Source organism: Choristoneura fumiferana, chromosome 7 (assembly GCF_025370935.1).
Source record: "Choristoneura fumiferana chromosome 7, NRCan_CFum_1, whole genome shotgun sequence".
Classification (NCBI taxonomy): Eukaryota; Metazoa; Arthropoda; class Insecta; order Lepidoptera; family Tortricidae; genus Choristoneura; species Choristoneura fumiferana.
In genome coordinates this window covers 5,835,876-5,859,706 of record NC_133478.1, presented here as the reverse complement: position 1 = coordinate 5,859,706, position 23,831 = coordinate 5,835,876, and the positions used below count along the sequence as shown (strand labels likewise).

General features: G+C 35.2%; 1 protein-coding gene across 2 annotated transcripts in view; it reads right to left on the bottom strand.

The window, feature by feature from the left end:
- Positions 1-23,831, bottom strand: part of IP3K2 (Inositol 1,4,5-triphosphate kinase 2) — a 243,161-nt gene that overhangs the window by 187,607 nt on the left and 31,723 nt on the right. For both annotated transcript variants that reach the window (XM_074089935.1, XM_074089937.1), the window contains exons 2-3: positions 18,747-18,801; positions 14,531-15,222 (exon numbers count right to left, since the gene is read on the bottom strand). In XM_074089935.1, the coding sequence (XP_073946036.1) occupies positions 14,531-15,214 (684 nt within the window). In that variant the 5' untranslated portion in view covers positions 15,215-15,222; positions 18,747-18,801. The remainder of the gene's footprint in view (positions 1-14,530; positions 15,223-18,746; positions 18,802-23,831) is intronic.

Genomic DNA, 23,831 nt, shown 5'->3' with positions numbered 1-23,831 from the left:
TGGGGTCGCAGTTCTAACCTAAACTAACCTAGATACTTGTATTTTAGAAATTCGTTTGTGTATGAGATTTTTCTTGAGAAAATTCTGCGTTCGTTTTATCATGCGAAATTATGCGAAACGAGTCTTATGCCAAGTACATTTGAAACGAAGTCGTGTGAAGTGTGACAAAAGAGTGGGAGAGCTGCCTAACTCTTTCTCTGACGAAAGTACCGGTGCTTTTCATCGGAAGTTACTAAAAATATTACTAATAGGAACTACTGTTTGCCCAACACCAGTGTCCTGCCTTATTTTAAAACGGCCAATGAAGTAAGTACAGTCAGCATCAAAAGTAGGCGATCATTTTTTTACTCTGTCACATTAAAACATTTGTCACTCTTGCATGGCGTTACAAGTACATGGCTGTAATGTAAAGCGACAAAGTACAAAAGTGTCAACAAAATCATACATCGCCACTCCATTAGTTAATTCCATTTCACTTCCACACACGCAATCCAAACAAAGCCGATATTCATTTGTTTATTACTTTCTACGCAATCCATTCACAATCTATTGATACCGTACAGCATTTAATCCTTTGCAATGCAATATAGCCGGAACAGCCCTTTTGAGGCAGCCCTGACGCACACACACAACTGGTCCATTGACGTCAATTTAGCGTGGGCAATGCATAAAAAACTATCGGTTTACTACGACCGGGGAACTGAACCATAACAGCTATTGTTTCCCCTGCCCGCATCATTAGCTATATTCACAATCAATCGCTTTTTGCGACAATAATTGATAATTAGATGATTGGTTAAATCATGCGCAGGTAACTACGTGACATAGAACTTACAGTGAAATTCAACATCATCAAAATTCAAAATTGATTTTTCACTACTACCTACCTCTGCCACGCGGGTCCAGTGCAAATTGGCAACTAAACACACCATCGAATTGCTACGCAGATTTGCCAGGTTATACGATGTTACTAAGTATGAGTTTTTCTATGAAAATTTTCTACAGTGAGTCACGATTCAATTGATTCGATAGATATTATACGGAACCCTCTATGTGCGAGGACTGACATACTAAAGCTTTTCTATTTAAATGTGCTAGGGATGACTCCTAAAATTTTCAATCAGCTACCAAAAACTGTAACAGCGTGGAACTTTATATGCATTTTAATTGCATTGAAAGATGTTTTAATCGACAAGGCATATTATTCTGTTAAGAAATATCTACTAGATAATATAGACTAGAAGATAATATAGACTAGATATTGTTTTCAAAATGTTCCACTGATTATCATTAGTATTAAATGCAAAATGATTTATATAACATTAATGTAATATTGATTGTAATTTAATTATTTCCTATTTTTTATTGTGTAATTATTTAAATTCATAAGTAAAAATTTGTATGCTGAAAGGCAAGACATGAAGGACAGGACATCAAATTATTGTACATCTATATATTCAATTTAATTTTTTTTTTTAATAATTGCATATAGGAACTCATGTTTGACAAATAAATTATCTTTATCTTTAACTTTTAGCTACTAGTAGGTCTTAGTTTTTGTAGTCACTCAAGTTATCATAGGTATACAAGCAACAAATTATATTCTACTGTTAACAAATCTTTTTTTTTTCAGTTTTAAATGAAACGTTTCTATTGTTTGATGAAAAACGGAATCCTCGCAACACATCCACGCACATCTCCCTTGAAATAAGAGCTAGATTCCCAAAATAAAATAATTTGTACGTCAGACAAATTAACAATATTAGATTGATAACCAAGGGTGGAAAGTGACCCATTTCACCCGAGATATTTCTGGCGCTCGAACGGGGTGAGAGCGCCAATAGTTTGAGGGGAAATGGTAATTTCACCCGAGTTAGACACTCTACTTTCTTTCTTTACTACAAAAAAATTGATAATAATAATAAATTGAATTTATTTATATCCAACCTCCAACGGTACCTTTGCCACCTGGCCACTTGCCACGGCTGACTATAAAAAAAAACGAGTTGGTCACGATCAAGGAGCTTATATACAAAACTGGAGGTTAAACGCCGAACGAAGAAGTTTGACTTTTATTACTTATTTATTATATATATTCAATCGCTTTCTTTCACATTTCACGAATGACTTACATCTCTTCCTTAACCTAAGTAGAGAAAGAGATGGGAATATGTTCGTGACGTAGTAACGATCAAATTTCTTGTTTCAAATGGATGTTCGGCGTTCAACCTCCAGTGTTGTATATAATCCTTAGTCACGACGTGCATCTAGATGGCCATGCTGAAACTTGAAAAAAAAAAGTGTCATTGACGTAACTCAATTATCTTCGACTCCGTGGCTAATCAAAAATTTTTAAAAAAATTACTTTCCACCCTAGAGATGAAAACGCAATTTTCGCCCCGGCTATCTACCCATGAAAATTAAACTTTCCGATCAGGAGAGATGAAAAAACTATTGGGCATGTATTTTTGATGTAGTAGTAACTTTACTTCCACGTGACAATTCGGGCTCCTACTTCCGAATTTTGACGCGCATTGTCTTTGTCAATTAGTATTAGATTGCCAAAAAAAACACATGTCCTATCTTTTTGATAATCTGCCTGATGGACTAATCCATACTAATATTATAAATGCGAAAGTGTGTGTTTGAATGTTTGTCCGTCTTTCACGTCGAAACGGAGCGACAGAATGACGTGATTTTTGGCATGGAGATAGTTTATGGGCCAGAGAGTGACATAGGCTACTTTTTATCACGGAAAAATGCACAGTTCCCGAGGGAACAGCACGCGATAACCGGATTCCAAGCCAAGCCGCGGGCAAAAGCTAGTGCAAACTAAATCAAAGTCAAAATATCTTTATTCAATTTAGGCTATAACAAGCACTTACTCGTATGAATGTCAAATAAAATCTACCACCAAAACCTCTGTTGAGAAGAATCCGGGAAGAAATTCAACGACGTATATTTTTTTTTTACAATATTATTAAATGATATCTATCACAAGTATTTAACACAACTTTATTTTTAACACAGTAGGTTCGCTATTTGAAGGGATCGCTAATGCGGATCGGAATTATTTCCAAATACTGTCCATGGCATTAAATAATACGCCTTAGATATTAATGGCTTCTTGACTATAGATCTGAGTAAGAAGGAAGGAAGATCTAAGGTTTTAAGTTTGACAAAAACGGTACAATAGTGACAGGTTGCTAGCCTGTCGCCTACGGTATACCTAAACCTATATCCTCAAGTACACAGGCGAAATATCGCTAGATGGCGTAAGTATCGTGAGGTCGTTTGACGTTTGCTTGCCATTGGCTCGTTTAGTTTTTTAACCAATCATGTCAAACGTCAAACGGACCTCTCGATACTAACGCCATCTATCGATATTTCGCCTCTGTGAAAACCCTCATTTGTCTCCGCTGCCAGATCTAACATTTCATACAAGCGAAGCACAGCGTCCTGAACATGATCGCGAGCAGATGGGACTGCCCGTATACAAAACGCTGTTGTGCCATCTCTAGTGGGATGGTTAAATAATGAAGTATTTCCATGAATTTAATTTTGTTTTTATTTATTTATTATTTTATTTATTGTAATGTTTACAATACACACATAACACAAGTTAGGTTTTAACACAGGTTAAGATTAATGAGTCGTAATGTTACTTGAATAAATTAATTTAATTATTATAATTATTATGAAGTCGCTGGTATTATTGGCTCTGTGCACGACATCAGCGCCACCTATCGTCTGCAACTTTACTGGCTCTGAGGCTCGACGTTTTGAAATTTCATCGCGACATTGTGACAAAAATCAAACCTATCACGTATTAATTTATAATAAAAAATTACTGTGATACCGTGGTTTGGGTGAACAAAGGGCTGTGAATTCATTTTAGTTCATTAAAATTCAATGAGGTAAGTAAAATTTATTCAAAAGGTGTGTTTTATTTTGGTTACGTCAGGGTCAGGTCAGGGCTTGTTTACTTCATGTTTAGATGTACTTTTATTGTAAAACGAAAAGATAAAGCTACTTTAATGGTTTCTTCAAATAATAGTGAACATATATAATTATTCTTGTATCGTTAGTAATAAATTAAATATCGTTTTTAGATCAAAATGAGTATCATTTTGAAGGCCAGTTTTGTGAGTTCATTCAATAACAAATTTCAACCACAAACCGTTCCAAAAGGAAAATTGTTGGTATCTGCTGGACATGTCCGGGATGTAGAGGAATTAAAACAAAACAAACATCTATTACTAAAATTAGGTAGTTATTTAAGTCTAAATAAATTTCTTTGTTAATGACAGATTCATATGAGTATGACAGAGCCTACATTATTTCTACTTTTGGCCACTATGAGCGCTGCGATAGATTTCATTACCCCCACTTAGTACTTCGCACCCAGCCAATAGGCTATTTAGTTAAATCATATACTTAACAAAATGTTAAGTATCTGACAAGAGTTAATTAGACTAAAGTTACTGCTACCTCGAATTTTTATGCGATGTTAAATTTCGACACAAACTATTTAGTTTTAAATCTTAGACGGTATCTCTTTAACTATGCAGGAAAAGAAACATTTTAATGAAAAAAAAATATTGAACACTAAACACATAAATAATACGTATACTCGTACGTACTTACACTTAGAAATTAAATGAAAGATTAATGTGAACAAATAATTCAAATAAATTAGCATAATAATATTTAAAATACCACCATAATAATTCTTAGCCCATTGGTTTTTTTTAAACAGAATTGTTGTTCTTTGGAACGAAACGAAATAAAAAAACAAAGATCACGGTCAGCACAGATTTAAAAAACATGTTTTTTTAAGAGCGTTTATACCTGCTGAGCTTTTTTTTAAAAAAAACCGTTAATAAACGGAAAGTCTATCACGAATAACTATTGCAGTAGACACATTAACTTACATATTAAGAACAGTTCTATCAGACCACATATTTAATTTTCATTCAATTTTTATGGAATAATCGAGAAAAGCTAACAAAAAAACCGGCCAAGAGCGTGTCGGACACGCCCAAAATAGGGTTCCGTAGCCACTACGAAAAAATTAAGTATTATTTTTCTAAGGATTTCGTATTTTACGGAATCTTCCAAGTTTAGGTATATTTTATAGCTTAGGCTGCGGCTCATAAACTACTAATAATTCTCAAGCAAACTTAGCCGTTATAAATTTCCTTGAAAGTTTGATATACTTACTACCATCCTGAATTTTTTCAAATTTTTCCACCCACCGGTTTAGATTTTAGAGGGGGGGAGGACGCTCGATTTTTAAAGTTGAATATTTCGCAAAGACAGACAGACAGACATGGCGAAACTATAAGGGTTCCGTTTTTGCTATTTTGGCTCCGGAACCCTAAAAATGCAACGTTGCCAGCTCAACAGGCATAAACGCTTTTAAAGGATTCCCGAGTTCATTGTCGAAAAAATATGATTGTGATGGGCATTTATTTACCTAATATATTACATATACTACCCGCTTTTACTGTTTACTTTCATCTAGCAGTTTACCACGACTTCGTTTGTGAATATTTCATTTAAATTGCTATCCCGCGGGAATTAAGCAATTTTTTTTATTCGACTGGATGGAAAACGAGCAAGTGGGGCTCCTGATGGTAAGAAATCACCACCGCCCATAAACATCTGGTACGCCAGGGGGATTGCAGATGCGTTGCCAGCCTATATAGAGGCCTAAGATGAGATACCTCAAGTGCCAGTAATTTCACCGGCTGTTTACTCTCCTGCAGGATTAGCTTTTTAATTTACCAAGACAAAAAATAATATTCTATTTATTAGTTAGTTGTATTTGCTTGCCCAATTTCATAACATCTGCCATTTCTGCATGATTGAGTAAGAAACAGCTATACATCCAAATTTTTAACGTATTTTTCTTAGGTAGTATATGTATATTTAAAAAAAAAAACTTTGGCCTATCGAGAACAATATTGGAGAAATTTTTCGGACAAATGCTATTCTAGTTGTCCATAGAAATCCAAACCCTAAAGGTTATTGGCATAATTTGTACATTTGTTACAACTAGACATCGTTCGTATCATTATATCTTTGACATTTTGACACAGTTAACTCTATTAGATTATGTAAATTAACGCCTCTTGGAGGTAATACGATGTACAGAATTCAATCCCGTCTGTCAAAAGTAAAAGTACCTTTGTAAAACTAGAATTTATTACTCTTTCTTGTGTTCGCAGTCGGTCAATAGCTAAGCCAATCTAGCGCCGTAATTTGAAACATCAAATATTTGATCCAAGTTCTCTGTTGACCCCAAATTGTTACGAATGTTGCTCGAGTGACGTCAATAACGTCCGTGAGCGGGTCTTTGGTGTTTTGTGTCACATATTGTGTCAGGTACAAGCAAATTTACATTGGAATATAATACCATTAGGTGCATATTTGGTGACACGTGCTAAGATATAATAATAATGTTTGTCATAGCTCTTGCTTATCTCAATCTATTAATTATTCAGAAATGAAATGAAATTAAAATGAAATGAAATCGTAAAAAAATAAAACAAATTATAAAACAAATCTTATCTTACCTATTCAGTTTTACAGGGTGAGCACTTATAAATTTCTTGAAAAATTATTTCGGCGAAAACAAATATGACAAATGTAACATTATGACTTGCAAAAGTTATGCGATTAGATACGCACCCCTCCCTACCGTGGTTTGCGATACAAAAGGGGACACCGTCAGTCGTTGTTTTTGACACAAAGGGCTAATATATTTCTAACAAAAAAGAAATTAAGATTGTTACTAAGTAAAGATGCTGTTTTAAAAAGTGCCTTCAATTCTAGTTATAAAAAGGTGACTAAAGATTTTTTAATTAATTTGTTTTAATAAAGGATCGATCAAGATTCAGAATCATTAGAAATCATCAAAAACTTCACAATGCGGTAGTTTCCTGGTTAAAAAAAAAACTATTTAGCCTCGTGGGGCCTGGCGTAATAATTATGACATTAAAAAAATTTGAACCTTACTTGATTGGCATTCGGTTTAAATTGTGAAAACAAAATTTTACGTCGGGCCTCAGGAGGTTAGTTCATCAGTTAGATTTAGATTACCAGAGAAATAATGGACATGTTTTTTTTTCTTTTAGACACCTGAAATTTGGCACTTGCGTTTCCGATGAAACATTATAATAAAGACGATGTATGTTTCGGAATTCCTACTGGATTTTTTGCTGTCCCAGAATTTAAATTCAAATACCAAATCTAACGGTTGCATAACGAAAGAGAGAGAGAAATTCGAGCGAAGCCCCGGGTAGACAGTAGTCTCAAATATTATTTTGTTTAATTTAAGAAACATGAGAACCCTCATTGAAACGGTTGACACAATACAGACAAATAACGTGCTTTATTATGCATACAAGGTTAAATAGGCTCATAAGATTTCATTTACTAACTACATACACCGGTAATTTAATAATACTTAAAACATCACCATTATTCACCATACCCAATATATTTTTCCCATTCTCTTGGAAAGTATTAAAATTGTCCAACGCAGCAGTTTGGCATCAAAAGAACAAATATCTACATATATATTTTTACTGTCATAGTAACATGTACCTAAGTATATTTATTTAAGGTATCTTAGGTTAGTTTTTTTTGTTTTCTTATTAACTGTGAATTTCATATGTTTCATGTACAATAAAGTATGTATTAATGAAAATAAATATCTACAAATGTATATCGAATGTACGATATCGTTCAAAGGTTTACTAGGTTTACTAGAATAGATCCCTTTATGGAATAAATTCGCCTTTATACCATCTCTGTACATGTATCTTAGTGTAAACGTTTTGTGTACAATAAAGAGTAATACCAAACAATATAATTTACCCGGGAAGGTAAAAAAAATATCGAATAAAATTAGTCCACAAACAAAAAAAAACACACGTACTCGTATTTTTTAATTTGGCAATCAAACAAAAATGACAAGGATAAAGCTTCGATAGTGGCGCGGCCCGTGACGTCACTTCTTAGTAAAAAGGGTACCTAGGCGTGACGTCACACGAAACATTCATTAATAATTGTTCTGTTCGATTGATAGAAGATTAAATACGTGTCAAAAAAAAAATTACAATCTAGATGACGGACTAGTTATTTTTTTTAAGAATTTATACCTAGTGCCAACCACGAAGACGCGTGATTTTGTCAAAATTAGACATTAATGACATTGTAATAAGAACCACGGCACGCGTCATCGTGAATGACTCTACCTATAGCCATTCCCTTTATTCACTGACGCATTTAGATGGGACCCCTTCCTCTCATTTTTAAGGGTTCCAAAGCCGCACGCACTTAACCGATTTTACTACCCATATTCCCGTTTTTATATTCTACCGTTTTGCTATAAAGTTGTAACGACTGTCGTACACATATTCGATATTTCGCAGTCATATTATAAATATCGAACATAGTTTGACGATGTATGTAAATGGCACTTTGAATCGCAAGTTTTAAGTATGCAAATATTATGTTGCTTAGAGCTATGACTTGTTTTGAATTATTGCTTTGGTGATTGGCACATCAAAGTGTATTGTTCTGTGTTGACATCTGAGAGTGTAAATATTTTCGCACTACATTCCTATCAAGACTTGGTTACGAGCAATTTATTAAAGAATAACTTTCCTAGAGAATCGTGGTGGCCTAGTGGTTTTAATTTTTACCCCAAGAACGACTCGCACTTCACCTGTTTTGATTATTTGCAATAAATTTATGTCTCCCGTTATTCCGAGTTGGACAGTTTGGACACCTTTTGTATCCATACTATAATATTATAAATGCGAAAGTGTGTGTTTGTCCATCTTTCACGTCGAAACGGAGCGACGGATCGACGTGATTTTTGGCATAGAGATAGTTTATGGGCCAGAGAGTGACATAGGCTACTGCTTATCTCGGAAAAATGCACAGTTCCCGAGGCAACAGCGCGAGATTACCGAATTCCACGCGGGCGAAGCCGCGGGAAAAAGCTAGTAGGTAATAAAACTATTAATCATTATCAAGGCGTGCCATTGTGTTTTTGTTAATGGAGTTCAACATAGAGTTCCTACAAAAAGTAATCCAGTTTTTTGAACTCAATGGTAAACCATAGTCCCATTTGACAGTTAGGTCTCGCTCTGCTTGTCACGTGCCATAATATCATATGCCAAGGCGGAAGCAGACATCCGCCCAACATACAGATTATATATTAGTGTACACGACAGATAATTGTTGCGGATTAATGATAAACGGATAGTTGTATTATTTAAATACACTTGCAAATCAGTATGAAAAAACCCAATACATGATAATGATTCGGTTGCGGAACATGCCTAATGTCAAAGAGATAAAAATTTGTTCAGTAATTAAATATGATATCCTGCGCAAGCGACTCCTGAATGTCAGTGAAACGAGAGCGAACGAATTTAAACCTTTTCACGTGAATAATTAAACAAAATTTCAAAAAAATACCGAAGTGTTGATACGTTGTTTTGTGTACGTACTAGTTAGTTGGATTTTCGTCAACGTTCCTTAATTACAAAGGGACAGAAATTAAATTAACTTTGACCTGTTTTAATCAATTCATTAATTAATTTAGCGTCCTGAGGCGCGGTGGACTGGACGGACGACCTTAAGAGAGTCGCTGGCAGCGGATGGATGCGCGGGGTAGACGACAGAGTGCATTTCTGTAAGCTGATGATGATGATGGTGATGATTAATCAATTTAGCTGATTTGCAGTCCTCTACTGTTCGTTTTTCCAGAAATTTCCTGCCTCGCACAGCAAAACTCTGGACTGAACTGTCGCCTGCGATATTCCTGGACCGATATGACCCTCACCTACCTACAAGGTAGCGTTCCTACCTAAAAGGCCTGTAATCGCTAACAATTAGGCGATCCGTTTGCTAGTTTGCCCCTTGCCCCCTATTCCATTAAAAAATGGGAAGTTTTATAAAGTTGTTTGGTCGTTCAGATGTTTGTTGTTGTTAGTAAATTATAGGTGTACAGAGATATACAAAAAATTTGGGAGAGATTTTCTCTTTTGGGCATCTCAACGTCTGTCAATGTTGACCATTTTTTTTGTGCAATAAAGAGTTTATATACAACATACATATAAGATTGGAATCTACTTTGAAAACAAAATGTGATCATTGCAATTTGTTGCGAATTAGGCAAGTCAACTTTCATGTTTCCACAGGTCACATTATTAGTCTCAAAATACTGTCAAAATATATTTTCGGCTACCATGATCTAACAAAGATCATTATGTAACTTAATGGCGCTGTGCTGACCGGTCCAACTGAACATGAAGCAGTGTTTGACGTCACAGAGGTGATCAACTGATTTTATTGTAATAAAAATCAAAACATTTATAGGTAGATCTATAACGAGGAGCGGATTTCATACCTCTATCTATAAGATGACTCACTATAAATAAACATGATACAAAAAAAATGTTTCTGGTTCAGTTAATGCTGGGCAATACAATGCGATAACACAATTATTTTCATCATCGTCACCATCACAGCAGCCTTAGGACGTCCACTGTTGGACATAGGCCTCCCCCACAGACCTAAAGTTGCTTCGATTTAAAGTGGCCTGCATCCACAGTGAACCCGCGGCTTTAACCAGGTCATCCGTCCCTCTCGTTGGTGGACGTCCTACGCTGGTGGACCGCGGATAGGCTATCGCAGCGTAGGACTCAAATGTTTTCATTATTCTTTTTTGGTTTGGACACATAAGTAAATTGACTTTGTAATTTAATTTCAACAAGTAAGAACATCCTAAAATTTATCAGACCATTTGAGTTATACTTAGTGTCCAGAATGAACTGAGCTGGAAACAATAATTTTGTGCCACGTTTAAAAGTTCTTTTTTGTATATAAATACTTAATTAAATACATAATAAACGAAACATCCAAGACTCGAGAGCAAACATTCATACTTGTCTAACAATACATATGTCTACCGTAACCGTGGATTGAACCCGGGGCCTTAAGCTTCGTAGTCAGGATAAAACTAACCGATCGTTAAAGAATAATGTTAAGACTGTAAATAACTTTAATTATCGTTACAGGAATCTAACCGAATTATAAAAAACATACATACTTACAGAAGAGCATAGAACCTTCTAGTTTTTTAAGTCCTTTAAAAAGTATGTAAAATGAAATAATATCAGACTGTTCCTTTATTTCTCACCAACAAAATATAAATGTTGAACGTGAAACTACCGTGACGTACCGTGCGTATTGCACTTTAAAATAGAAAATGTATTTGCCATTTTAATGATAACACGATTTAATATTTGCTTTCGCGTATTGTATTGTTTTCTTTATTTTAGTACTAAAAAGGTATCAAAACAGAGCGAAATACTGTAATGAACTTGCTTAACACACAATACTTGTATTTCTGTGTTATATCTGGGAAACGACTAAACAAATAACGATAATCAAAAAATGAGTAACCTTAAAGTATTTTTATTAGGTGTTGTTCGCGGCAGACAACCTTTTCATAGGCTTTTAATTTTTTATAGATTGTGTTTTACTATTTTTATAAGTTAATTTTTATGTTACTTATGTCGTATGTATTCATTTTTTTGTAGTATGTAAACGGTAAGTGTTTCAACTTATTTATATCCGTAACAGGTAGGTATATGTTTTTCCGTTCGCCATTCATTACAAGTATCTATTATTTTGAAGAAAACCTTCTAATTAATGGCTTATATTTTTATTTACCGTTACATTGTTTCGTGAACAATCCGGAGATAGAGAGGCGGTAAACAAAAAGAAACAGTTTTGCCATCGCACGCGCATGTCAATCATAGAAAATGACAGCTTATCGGATAATTTTTCACGGCAATTTTCAGACTTGTTAGTCTGGGCTGTCTTATTGTAGGCCATAACAATTCTAGCAAGAAGTATCTTTAACAAAATTCTGTAAGTCATTTATAGCTTTTTAAAGTTTTATGTAACAAGCCACTCAATTATAAATTCTCGGAATATATGTAGATATTTATTTCGACAAGTCATTTAAGTACTTTTATATTTGTCAACAATAGGTCGTTGATTCATTCGTAGGTAAATACATCTAAATAAATATAATAGGAATAAATACATTTATATACGTACGTGTTACGTTTATTTGTGGTAATGAATCACATCGCCTATTATTGCAATTCTTGAGGCACATATATGAAATGATATACCTATGATATACGTATCAGGTTTCTAACTTCCATAGAGCTTGATAGTAAACGTTTATCCAGGATTCTAGTAGGTACAATAAAGAAGGTGAATCTTGGATCATTCTTTTCGTAACATTTTTTTTACTTTGAAAAAAAATTTGTATCTTAAATCAATACGAAAAAGTTGATACTTGAAATTAGTATTTTATGCAACTGTATCATAATAAGGGCCATTAAGACACGAGTGCGAGTTTAATAATTGTCATAATAGATGCGCATGAGTGTCCCAATGGCTGATTATGAATAGTTGCTCAGAGATAAAACGTCGTTTAAAAAGTGATCAACTCTTTTATTTCTTTCAACTTTCAAGAACTCCGTGCAAAAGCAAAACAAGTTTCCGCTATTTTGAAACTTTTTTTTCACTAATTACAACCTTAGAATGGACCCGGGAAGTTTAGGTGATACAGTCAAATTAAATTTAAATTTTATGAATAAATAAATAAATAAATAATGTTAAAATATTAATATTTAATAATAACTGTAAAATTGATTTATTGTCACTTATGTAAGTATTCATTATTCAATACTTGTTTATGTAAACATATTTTAATTAATCTATAAAGTCGATTTAACAATAATTAAATAAATAAAATAGAATTGCTGTTGGCCATTAGATAATATAAGAGTGAAGTTTATTTTTTATTTTATTATTTTAATTCCCGCCATTTGCTGTGCGACAAAGAAGATTGTGAAACGTATCGAAAATACAAACTGAAATATAAATGCATAGGAAACCAGAAAAATAAGACCAGTGCTGGGAATCGAACCCAGGTCCTCGGCATTCCGTGCCACGTGCTATACCGCTTCACCACCAGTGGACAAAATTTGGAATTGAAATAAAAAATACAAAAAGATCCCAAAAAAAAAACAATCTTTTTGTGGAACGTTTCATAATGAAGTGTCAAAGTTGCGATCACACAATGCACCTCATTGGACTACCGATAGCGATATCGTTAGTAGCACATTATACAACGCGAGTAGAAAAAATAATAAACTTCACTCAGAAAAATTATCGATATTGAGGTGACAATGCTAAATAGTAATAAATAATATCGATAAAAAATATAAGACAGTGTAGTCCACTGCAAAACTTCTTTTTAAAGTTCCATGCCTCAAAACCAATTTAGAACAGAACCACTGCGTTGTCCGTACGTCTGTCTGTTAAGCCCTTATTTATTTCAGAAACGCATGAAGGTAAGGCAAGCTTTGGGACTAGGTCTGGTACCAAAATAAAATACCAATTTTTATAATGTGCATGAGTCTGTGAAAAAATTACTTTGGTAAATCCACGCGAACAAAAATTCACGTGAATCAAAATCTGGAGGGTTCTTGAAGTAAGGTTTTACAGCCCAAGTAAAAGGAAAGAACGCGGAAATCACTGGGTCGCAAAAAAACTTTGCTCCTGATAGAAATACTATATTAAACACAAACCAAATACTGCAGTTGCTTTTAAGTTTATATGAAGTCCTTAGTGCTTTGCACTTGCTTGCACTTATCCCAATGCAAAAGGGTGAAAAAGTGGACACATAACTTCGCCATCAACCGTACCTACACATAACTGGTTCTTCGACTCTACAAAGGCATGTAGAGCAGTTTATTCTGATTAACTTATTTTTATACCTAAGTAAAGAGCACAAGGAAATTAAAAATAACAATTTAGTTATTTATATCGTTGCCTAAGTACTTGGAACAATTGTTTCAGTTTTTTTTTAAGTAAATTAGGGACATGATTTTAACGCAATTTCCATATATCTCGTTATGCAGATCTTTTAAATGTCCTAGCGGATTCTTATGCTAATTTACTTTATATCGTAGACAATTTTAGCACGACAGTTTTAACTTAAAATCATATTATTAAAATATCTGCAACGTCTTTTACGATCTGGTTAATTGATTTCTAGATTTTTACTTTTATAGATGTTTAAATTATTTTTACTAACGGATATCAGTACCGGGTTCTGATTTTTAAATCTTTATCACTCGAAATAACAATCGAATGTGATTAAAATCAATATTGACATCATCCCAGTCTGCATATCTATAATTAGTAAGTAATTAAATTACATTCTTTTCATCTGCCTAATATACTGAAAGAAAAACAAACTTTGCAATAAAAACACGTGAAAGATAAATACAGCCTTGCAATTGCAAATCATCTAGCGATAAAAAGAATGTAGCATAAGATCGCGCATACATAAGTGCGGGCACAACAAAAACAATATCACAGACAGCATCAAAACAAACAAAACTACACTCACCTTTTTGGTCAACGTCGGGGCTTCAAACTCCTCGTCATCACGACTGGACAGAGTTGAGCAGGATGAGCAGGCGGAGTCAGCAGACAACGAGCGCGCCCTCAGCCAATCCACCTCCTCTTGAGTCGCCCCAACAGCGATACCATCGGAGTAATCGCTTACGACCACGCTAGGCGTTCTCACACACCTCCCCCTACTCTCACACCCTTCGCTGCCTCTCCTCCCCAATTCCACAACATGAGCTTCGATCAGAGTTCGCTCCCGCCGCGGCGACATGGTCTCCGGTGGCGGGGTCACGTCGCGAGGGTGCGAATGTCTCCTAGGTCTCGGTTCCAGTTCCACCGCGGAATCGTCGCTCAGATCGCGACTCCTGCGCCTCACGGCCGCTCGGTCGTCGTCGTCTGAGCTCGTGATGTCTTCGGCAGGGGACTGCGCTCGCGGAGGCCGGAGGTACTGCATCGGGGCTGGTTCGAAGCGGCGAAGCAGTTCGGAGACGCGAGGCTGCGCGTGCCGAGGGATACGCGCGGTCGGCGGCGCGCGCGCTTCGGCACTGGCGCTCGAGCGGCGCGCGTGTGCCTCCCGCGCTGCGCCCGCGCCGAGCTTCATATAAAACAGGCTGTGGTTCAGCGCTTTTTCCCGCAGAACGCGGCGGAAATCCTCCGGCGGGTGCTGTTCTAAGCGCGGCATCTTTGCAACTGAAAAACGAAAATTTTGCCAATTGAAATTGGACACCCAGTTTCAAGTCAACTTAACATTTTTCGGGCTCGATGACAACAGAAGTAATTTTTCAGTATCAAACTCGGAAAACTACGCAATTCTGATTTTTAATCCAAAACAAGGTATTGTAAAGTTGTTCCGAAGTATTCCAGTAGGTGGTTGGGGTAATTTGACAGAACCATAAATGTTTTTCATCAGATTTTTCATTTAAAGTTTGTCAATCGCAATAAAAATAATCGAAAAATATTTTAGAGATTTCAGTCAACCTGGTAAATATTTTATAGCAGATTGGTTTGATATTCCGGATTTACTTTAAGACACCTTTTAGACCAAATGCTTAGGTTAATAATTGGTTAGAGTTGACTTATGCTGAGAAACGGGTTCGATTCTTACTCGTAGCCACACTACTTTTCTGGTAACTATTTCAAACAAATCTTGTTTCGGTATAATATGAAATAAGTTTCTTTTAAAAATTTTAGTTTTAATGCAAGTTTTTTTTTGTTAACTTTACTTGCATTGTCATCAAACTTACATAATACGTATATCAAACTTCAAGTGAATCCGACTACTGGAAGTGGGTTAAAAATGAACTTGCAAGATTTGATCCAAACAAAAACAAACAGGGCACAAAAAACAGCATAATATATACGTATTCATTATCTACTTCATAGGTGAATAAGCGTTCACTAACTCTACTTTACATAGCTACATATAATATTACTGCATACTCATATCTACGTAATAATCGTAAATGCAAAACTGCCATTGACGTAGTTGCAGGACGAGAGAGCCAACCATATTTTACAAACTGTAGTTAAATGCATTGGACATTCATTACGTGCGAGTCAGTATCGAGGCAATAATACTAACCAAGATGGCGTACTTATTTGAGCTAAGAATAGATTAAACTGAGTTAAATTCAAGTAAATTAACAGTATAGTTACACAACTATTATAACTGTCGTCAGAATCGATCATCTTTAATGCGCATACGTCATCGCAACGATATATATATATTTTCTCGTGAATTATGTATGTTGGGAGTGGCAGCAGGGGAGGAGGATTTATTACAATTAAACTCTTAAACTAAGTTGTCCTAATCCGACTGAGATGGAAGTAAGATTGGCAACGGGCCAGCGCGAGTTATTGGTTTTATTGAAGATGTTGCAATCGATGCGTCATATCATACGTCATATCAACAAGTTTCAATATTGTTTAATGAGAACTTAATTATCTGTTACGTTTTTTAACTAATCAAGAGCCCAAAATGAGTTATTAAATTAACAGCGCCCACAAAAAGGATATATTATTATGTTTCTCATTCAACATGATGCATAGGTACATATGTTTGTTTATGTATGTGTATGTATGTGGTTTCATATTCCCTGTATTTTTTCTGTGTTTGGTTCTATTTTGTTTGCATCAGTTGTTATAATAATTGAGACTGTATTTGATGACACATCATTATATCTACCTAACTAATCACAATAACCCACGTCCATCAGGCAATCTCCGATCGTGGGGTCGTTCAGGGAAGGCTTAAGAAAGATGTGGCTCACATCACACCTTCTTAAATTTTTAGAATATCACTCCTTTGTTTTTTTTGTTGTATTCTTATATATAGTTCATATAGATAGTTTTTTCTGGTGTAGGGTTATTTTTATGTCATTTAAAGTATTGTATTGTAGCTTTCACACTGTTTAGCACTTAGGTACTCTTGTACAAACTTACTCTTTGTCGGTCCCCATCTAAATGTCCGTCTAAGTCACTCAAAGATTGAAATAGGTGGGTTAAACGGATAAGTACGCTTTTTTACATGTTTCTGAACGTTTGTCAATTATGTTTTTTTTTAAGTCTGTACGGTCAAGGAGTTTAATTCATTGGCCACCATGGAACCATTCCACAGCAAACTTAGTTATAAATTTACAACCTTTTGCAATATTTGTGTGTAGAGGTACCACCTACCTATGTTTATTAGGTCAAATCTTGCAAATCGAATCATCTGAAGTTTGTATTGCATTTGTATACCACAAAAACTTGTTTTTGTTTTACTCTTAATACTATTCCACGTCACAGCTCAGTGAATGTGTCAGTTTTTTGCACTGTCTGCTTTAGCAGGATGTACCGTGGAATGCAGGATGTTATTTAGATTAAAGAATCTGCGATGGGAAGCTTTATGTAGGTAAGTACCTGACCATTACAGGTTGAACTTTTGCATAGTTTTCAACAGCGACGGGTTGGATTTTAAATGTTCCAAGGTTGTAATTTAGAAAGGAGGTTTAGATCCAGCAGAGATACATTTTGAATTTTATTAGAATAAAAGAAAAGGTGGGTACTTACTAATTTAATTGGTAGTTTTTTTGACAAAACTCAGGGTATTCTTAGTTTAACGTGTATCTATGTGTCTGTAATACTACCATCGTAACTCCTAAACGAATGTACCAATTTTTCTTTAGAAAGCTTAATGGTTTTAAGTTGAGTTTCATTAACATCGGGTTTGATGTTTCTGAGATTTTCAATACTTCGAAACGCAATGTCGGGTCGGGCCACTTTTTAACCGACTTTAAAAAAAGGAGGAGATTATCAATTCGGTTGTATTTTTTTATGTTTGTTACCTCAGAATTCTGTATAATTTGAAACAATTTTTTTTGTTTGTATGGGAATAGCTTTAATTAGATCCCATAAGCACCAAATCAGGATCTGATGATTGGATTCTAAGAAAATCGAGGGAACTCTTCAAATACTGTACGGACACCTACGGTAATTTGGATATATTTAGTAGTAACTCGTGTATTTGCTTTTGAAAATCAACATTTGGTGAAGTGAAACTGATAATGAAGACCACAGTTGACCACTGGAGTTACTACTCAATAACAAGTATTTCACGGGATGAAGTTCAATTACTTTAACACAGTTGCAAGCAATTTATGCTCCTCGTATTGTATGTCGTGTGTGGTGAAATGGAACGGGTGGTGAAGCACCAGGACTGTCCAGGTTTCCTCAATAATTAACGCCTCTGCTTCAGAAAAAGCAATCTTTCGTAAAAGGCGACGAGCAGTTGACATTAAACTATTGTTAACCGACTTCAAAAAAAAGGAGGAGGTTATTATGTATCTTAGATTATTTAAACTGAAAAGCGTGACAAAAAATATTTATAACAGCAGAAGTGATTGAAGAAAAATTGGAAGCACAATATAATTTAGCATTTAGGTGAGGACTATAGGTCCACTCCTGCTGGTTCCTAGTGAGGAACCGACTTTAGACAAGTAGAAAAATATGTTCATGGTTTTTTTTGTAGTCGGTTAATTTCTTGTATTTTTTTTCTCAATTGTACTTATGTTTTAAGACTTTTTGGAATTATGTTGATCTGCAGTCACCATCATGTGCAATGATCCATTTACACGGCCACATATAAATTGCGGTGGAATAAGGGAAATCGTTTTATTTACAAATACCTTGACCCTTGAGCAGGTACTATGTAAAAAAAAATAAACAATATTTACCTATCGTGTCACTTCTGTAAAAATCACGCGTGATTTTCTAACATCGCCAGTCTATCTGTAACAAAAGAAACGATAATCATCATACAAGTAAACTTGTTAGTTATTTCGTTGATATTATTAGCAGACTTTTTAATAATACTTGAATCATAATAGCCCTGAGGTTGATTTACCACCTCGGCATTTAACGTTTTGTTTACTCAAAATTATGTCTCCAAATGCCACAAAAATGAGCGAGATCGTTGATACACAAGCGAGGACAAATATAAATGAAGTTGTGATCCTATCAGAAAATGTCTGAAATTTGAGGGAAGGTGTAAAATCGCATATTTGAAGAACTATAATGATGATCGGAAATAAGTTTACTCACTCTAGTAAAGGCGTTTGCTAGAACTACCCTTGATCGCGACACTGGTAGATATTTAAAAATATCGGGAGCTCGTTAATGATAGATCCAATATGGTTACAATCTACATCGCGTGGCAAATATAATGTTACAAGCTATTATCAGGTTAGTACTTAGACCAGCTGGTTTTTAGATAAATGATACTATACCCTAATTTAATCTTAGTTAGTTCACACGATATTGCACGAGTAACAAACATCGTCACAAACTCTCCCATTATTAACATTAGTGGTAATGTCTCAATTTTCATATTTCATTACTGTGTAAATCACGCCAATGTACCTACATGGAAGCGCTTTAAAAGAATCCACCCCAATCCGGTCTAATAGTTTCATTATTGACGTCTCCGCTACTGCGAGCTCGAGAACGTTAATCTTTAGAACAACTACAATAATTAAAATAGTTCTTCCCGAAGAAAAAGGCTAATTACAGCAAGCAGTGTTGATGATACTGTTTATTACTTGATGATTCCCGTTATGCTCTTTACCTAAGAATACTGCTACTGGCCTCATATTCCGGTTTTTGCAGAATATAGGCTGATTAGTTTTCAATAGGGTACATTCATGGGTAAAAAAAAAACATTCTGTATAGTCCATCAGTTACATTCACAGAAAATATTGGGCACGTAGGTATTTTTTCTTTTATCAATCAAACTAAAAATAATAAAAATGAAGCGCGTCATAGTTCGGGAGTGGGGGCCCGTGACGTCACTCCTTAGTAGAAAGTGTAGATCGGTGTGACGTCATCTTTAACCGGCTATATAGCCTATCCATATTTTTTTGTTTACAAAAGAGAAAATACTTGTCCGATATTTTTTGGAAATGTAACAGTGGGGATTGTTCGAATTTCGTAAAGCAGATATTTCTTCATTTCTTAGTGTCGGTCCTGCCTTGCCATGCCATTTTGCTACTAGTTTAAAAATCTTCAAAAACTACCCTTCTCCCGCACATATCAAAGTTGCCAGTTACAAAGCAAGAAAATATCGAGAAAAGTTATTTTGATATTACACGGATACAGGTAAGATTCCTGGTTGCATATTTGCAGAACGCCGGTTCTCAATCTTTATTGTATTTTAACACGTGCTATATTATATCATTTGATGTTGTGGTAAGAAAAAATATATACAAGTTCTAGCTTGTACCTGTGGCTTTGCTCCTTTAACTTACAGAATCGTCAGAAATGCGCATAATTAATTGTACACCTTGCTTACATCATAAAGAATAACTCTATATAAAAACTTTGGCTCTGTAGCACCAAAGGTATGAACTACATTTAATGAGTCAATACAATATGTAAGGACTTTCTTTTTTAAAGTTTTTATTTAACTTTTTCAGTTGATAAATAAGGTAGGTATATAGTTGATAGTTAAGTTTCATTCATTGTTATTTTTTTCTTGATATGTGTACCTTAGGTTTGTTTATAAATAAATAGCTAATTGCAAAAGCCTTTAAAAAATCTTCTTACTAATTGTACGTCCGAAATGTGAAAGCTGTTGAAACTACAGATTTTTTTTTACTCGACTGGATGGCAAACGAGCAAGTCATTCTCCTGATGGTAAGAGATCACCACCACCCCTAGACACCTGCAACACCAGGGGGATTGCAGATGCGTTGCCAACCTAGAGGCCTAAGATGGGATACCTCAAGTGCCAGCCAGTGCGAGCCAATTAGCGAGCATAATGGTGGTAGCAATCCGGGCGGACCTTGCATAAGGTCCTACCACCTGCACGTAGTTTGGATATTAAACGCTTATCTTAGCTTATAGTAAAGAAAAGTTTGAACACCGCACATTATAAGTACGTCAGAATTCAGTATGACATTAGAATGGCGCGCACGTTCTGCGCGAACAGATGCGCACGTAATACGTGAGTTACATAATTTACTAATTACATGTCAGAACAATGCTTTATCTGGAATACTAGTTAGTTATTTATAAGAGGTGTTAATGGCCTGCTGAGGCTCCGCTGTCTGTCATAGACTTGTATCTTTTGAAGCCTAATATATTTCTATAGGATCGATTCACCTCGATGGTACCTTAGTTTGGGGTTTGGTCAATGAGGGTTTTAACAGTGGCGAAATATCGCAAGATAAAAAAAATAAAAAAGATGGCGTTAGTTTCGTGAGATTCGTTGTAGTGTGTTTTAGAATGCATGGAGATAATTAGATACAACAGTATGGGGTCCATTATTAATGAGCAGGTAAATTTAGTTTCATCTCCCTTGCTACGGCTTGGATCTAATTTCAGCAATGGTAGTTAATAAAACATGCCTTGACAGTAAATAAATAAAAATCAAGGTAGTTTTGAAGGACGGTTAAAAAAAACATATTAATAATTTGTGGGTAGTTTTGTTTTGTTTCATAAAACGTATGTGGGTACTTGGGGAGTTACAGTGACAAGTTGAAACGGTGGTTGTGGTTCGTTAGTCTAACAACAGGTAGCATGGTGTACGGTTGTGTCACTCTGAAGATGAGCTCTGGTTGAGTTCGAAACGCGTCAGTGTAGTGTGGTGGTGGTGATAGATGGGTTTGTGTGATTTGTGTGTGTTCTTACAGTGTGGAGGTGGAGGAACTGCATGAACACGCATATTTTGCATAAGCTTAGCTATCGTAAGGTCGCGGGTGAGCAAGGAAATTCATTTAATTCATTGATATGGACCTCCGCAAAGTAACGCCTGATTTTATAAATTATTCGTTGTAGTTATTTAACGAATCCCGAGCAAACGTCAAACGAACCTCACGACACTAACGCCATCTTTAGTTCTCCAGCGTTACTCGTATCACCTCTGTCTGTGAAATCCCTCATTTGTGTAGATTATTAATTATTTGTACTGGCATCGGAACTGCGCATAATTGCCAAGTTTAGTGCCAATACAATAATAGAAAGTGGGTAGTAATCAAGTTCAAAGATTCTGTTAAATTCATAGATAAATAAGGTTACCGCCTATTGTCTACCGTGAATCTAAGTGTTTATATTATAAGTTTTTTTTTACTGCTTTATGGTGTGCAATAAAGAATATTTGTATTGTATTGTATTGTATTGTTACATAAATATGTATCTATTTAACCTATATGTTATTATTTATCATGTGTATGAGCTAATAGGTATAAGCATGTTAAAACCTGATTGATGCATTTGGTCTGTGATGTCCATACACGCGCACTCATAAAAACGCAAAGAAACATATGTAGGTATGAAAAATACAGCTATTCTAAAATAAAACTTAAAGCCATATTTTTAAAGGCATTTTGTAAATGATTCCTTGTACAAGTTGTACATTGCGCTCTTCTGTTGTTCGTCTGGTCTCGGGGATCGTTTTTAGGGTTTCGGAGCCAAAATGGCAAAAACGGAACCCTATAGTTTCGTCAAGTCCGTCTGTCTGTCTGTCTGTCAGTCTGTATGTCTGTCCATTCGTCCGTATGTCACAGGCATTTTACTCAAAAACTACAAGATGTATATCAATTAAATTTGGAATAAAGATGTCTTGTCAAAGCCGCTATTTAGTTTTGTAATTAAATTAAAAAATATATTAATAGGGGGGGGCACTCATTCACGTAATTCACTTCATACACGTAACAGAAATTGAAAAAAAAAATTTAACTCGCATCAACGTGTGGCACATAGTTCGACACCTCTTTTGAGTTTTCAAAAGTTTTCAAAAGTTCTCAATTTTTTTTGATTAAGTGATGATTTCCGGAAATAATCGCTCCCAAAGTAGCAAAAATTGAGTCCCCCCCTCTATCTTGTAAACCGTTTGTCCAAAAAATATAGAAAGGTAACACTTAATAAACATTTTCAACGAAAATTGGTTTCAACATGATCGGATATACAGTTTTTGAGTTATTGCCGAAAAACTGCGCTTCTTAACAAAAGGACGTAAGTGCCGTGAAGATACGCTCTTTGTAGTAAGTTTTTTAATTGTGTTATATATAACGCACATAATATTACTTGATTTTTTTGGTAATTGCTACGGAACCCTATCTTGGGCGTGTCCGACACGATCTTGGCCAGTTTTTTCTGTTATTAGTTTTGGTTCTTTGACGTGAGCAGTCCTTCCAGAAATCTTGATAAATAGGAATTCCCAGTGTAAGCCACCATTATTTAAATCCTGACAAAACAAAGGTCATCAATTACGTGCAACTACCACATTTATTGTAGGTACATTTGTTTCATACTCCAATAAGCACGGTATGTTCCATATGGTACCATGAGAGGGAAAAAACGTTTTAGAAAACAAATTGATATTTTGGTTACACAACCAATCAACTTACGCCAATTGCACCAAGTTATTATAACAATAATCAAGTTATTATAACAATAACCGATAAAGCTACTGGTAAGGAAATTAGGTCAACCAAATTTTACTTAACCGGTGATTTACCTGTTGCTTTGACATTGGTCATTGTTTATAGGAACTTGTTGCAATTCGCATGAAGAATCGCACAAAGAAACCTGTTTTGAAATATGGTGATAAAAAATGCTGATATGATTGCCATTAAATTCAGTTCACTGCAAATATATTTGTAGGAAAATGCGATAATTATTAAGTCAATGTAAATAAACAATGACCACAACGTCAACGTTGTTAGTTAGTTGTTACCACATAAACGACGTCGTTGAGTGAGTAAGTCAGTGAAGCTTCTGCTGTGACCAATTTCTTAGTAAATATGAGCATAGAGTTGTGA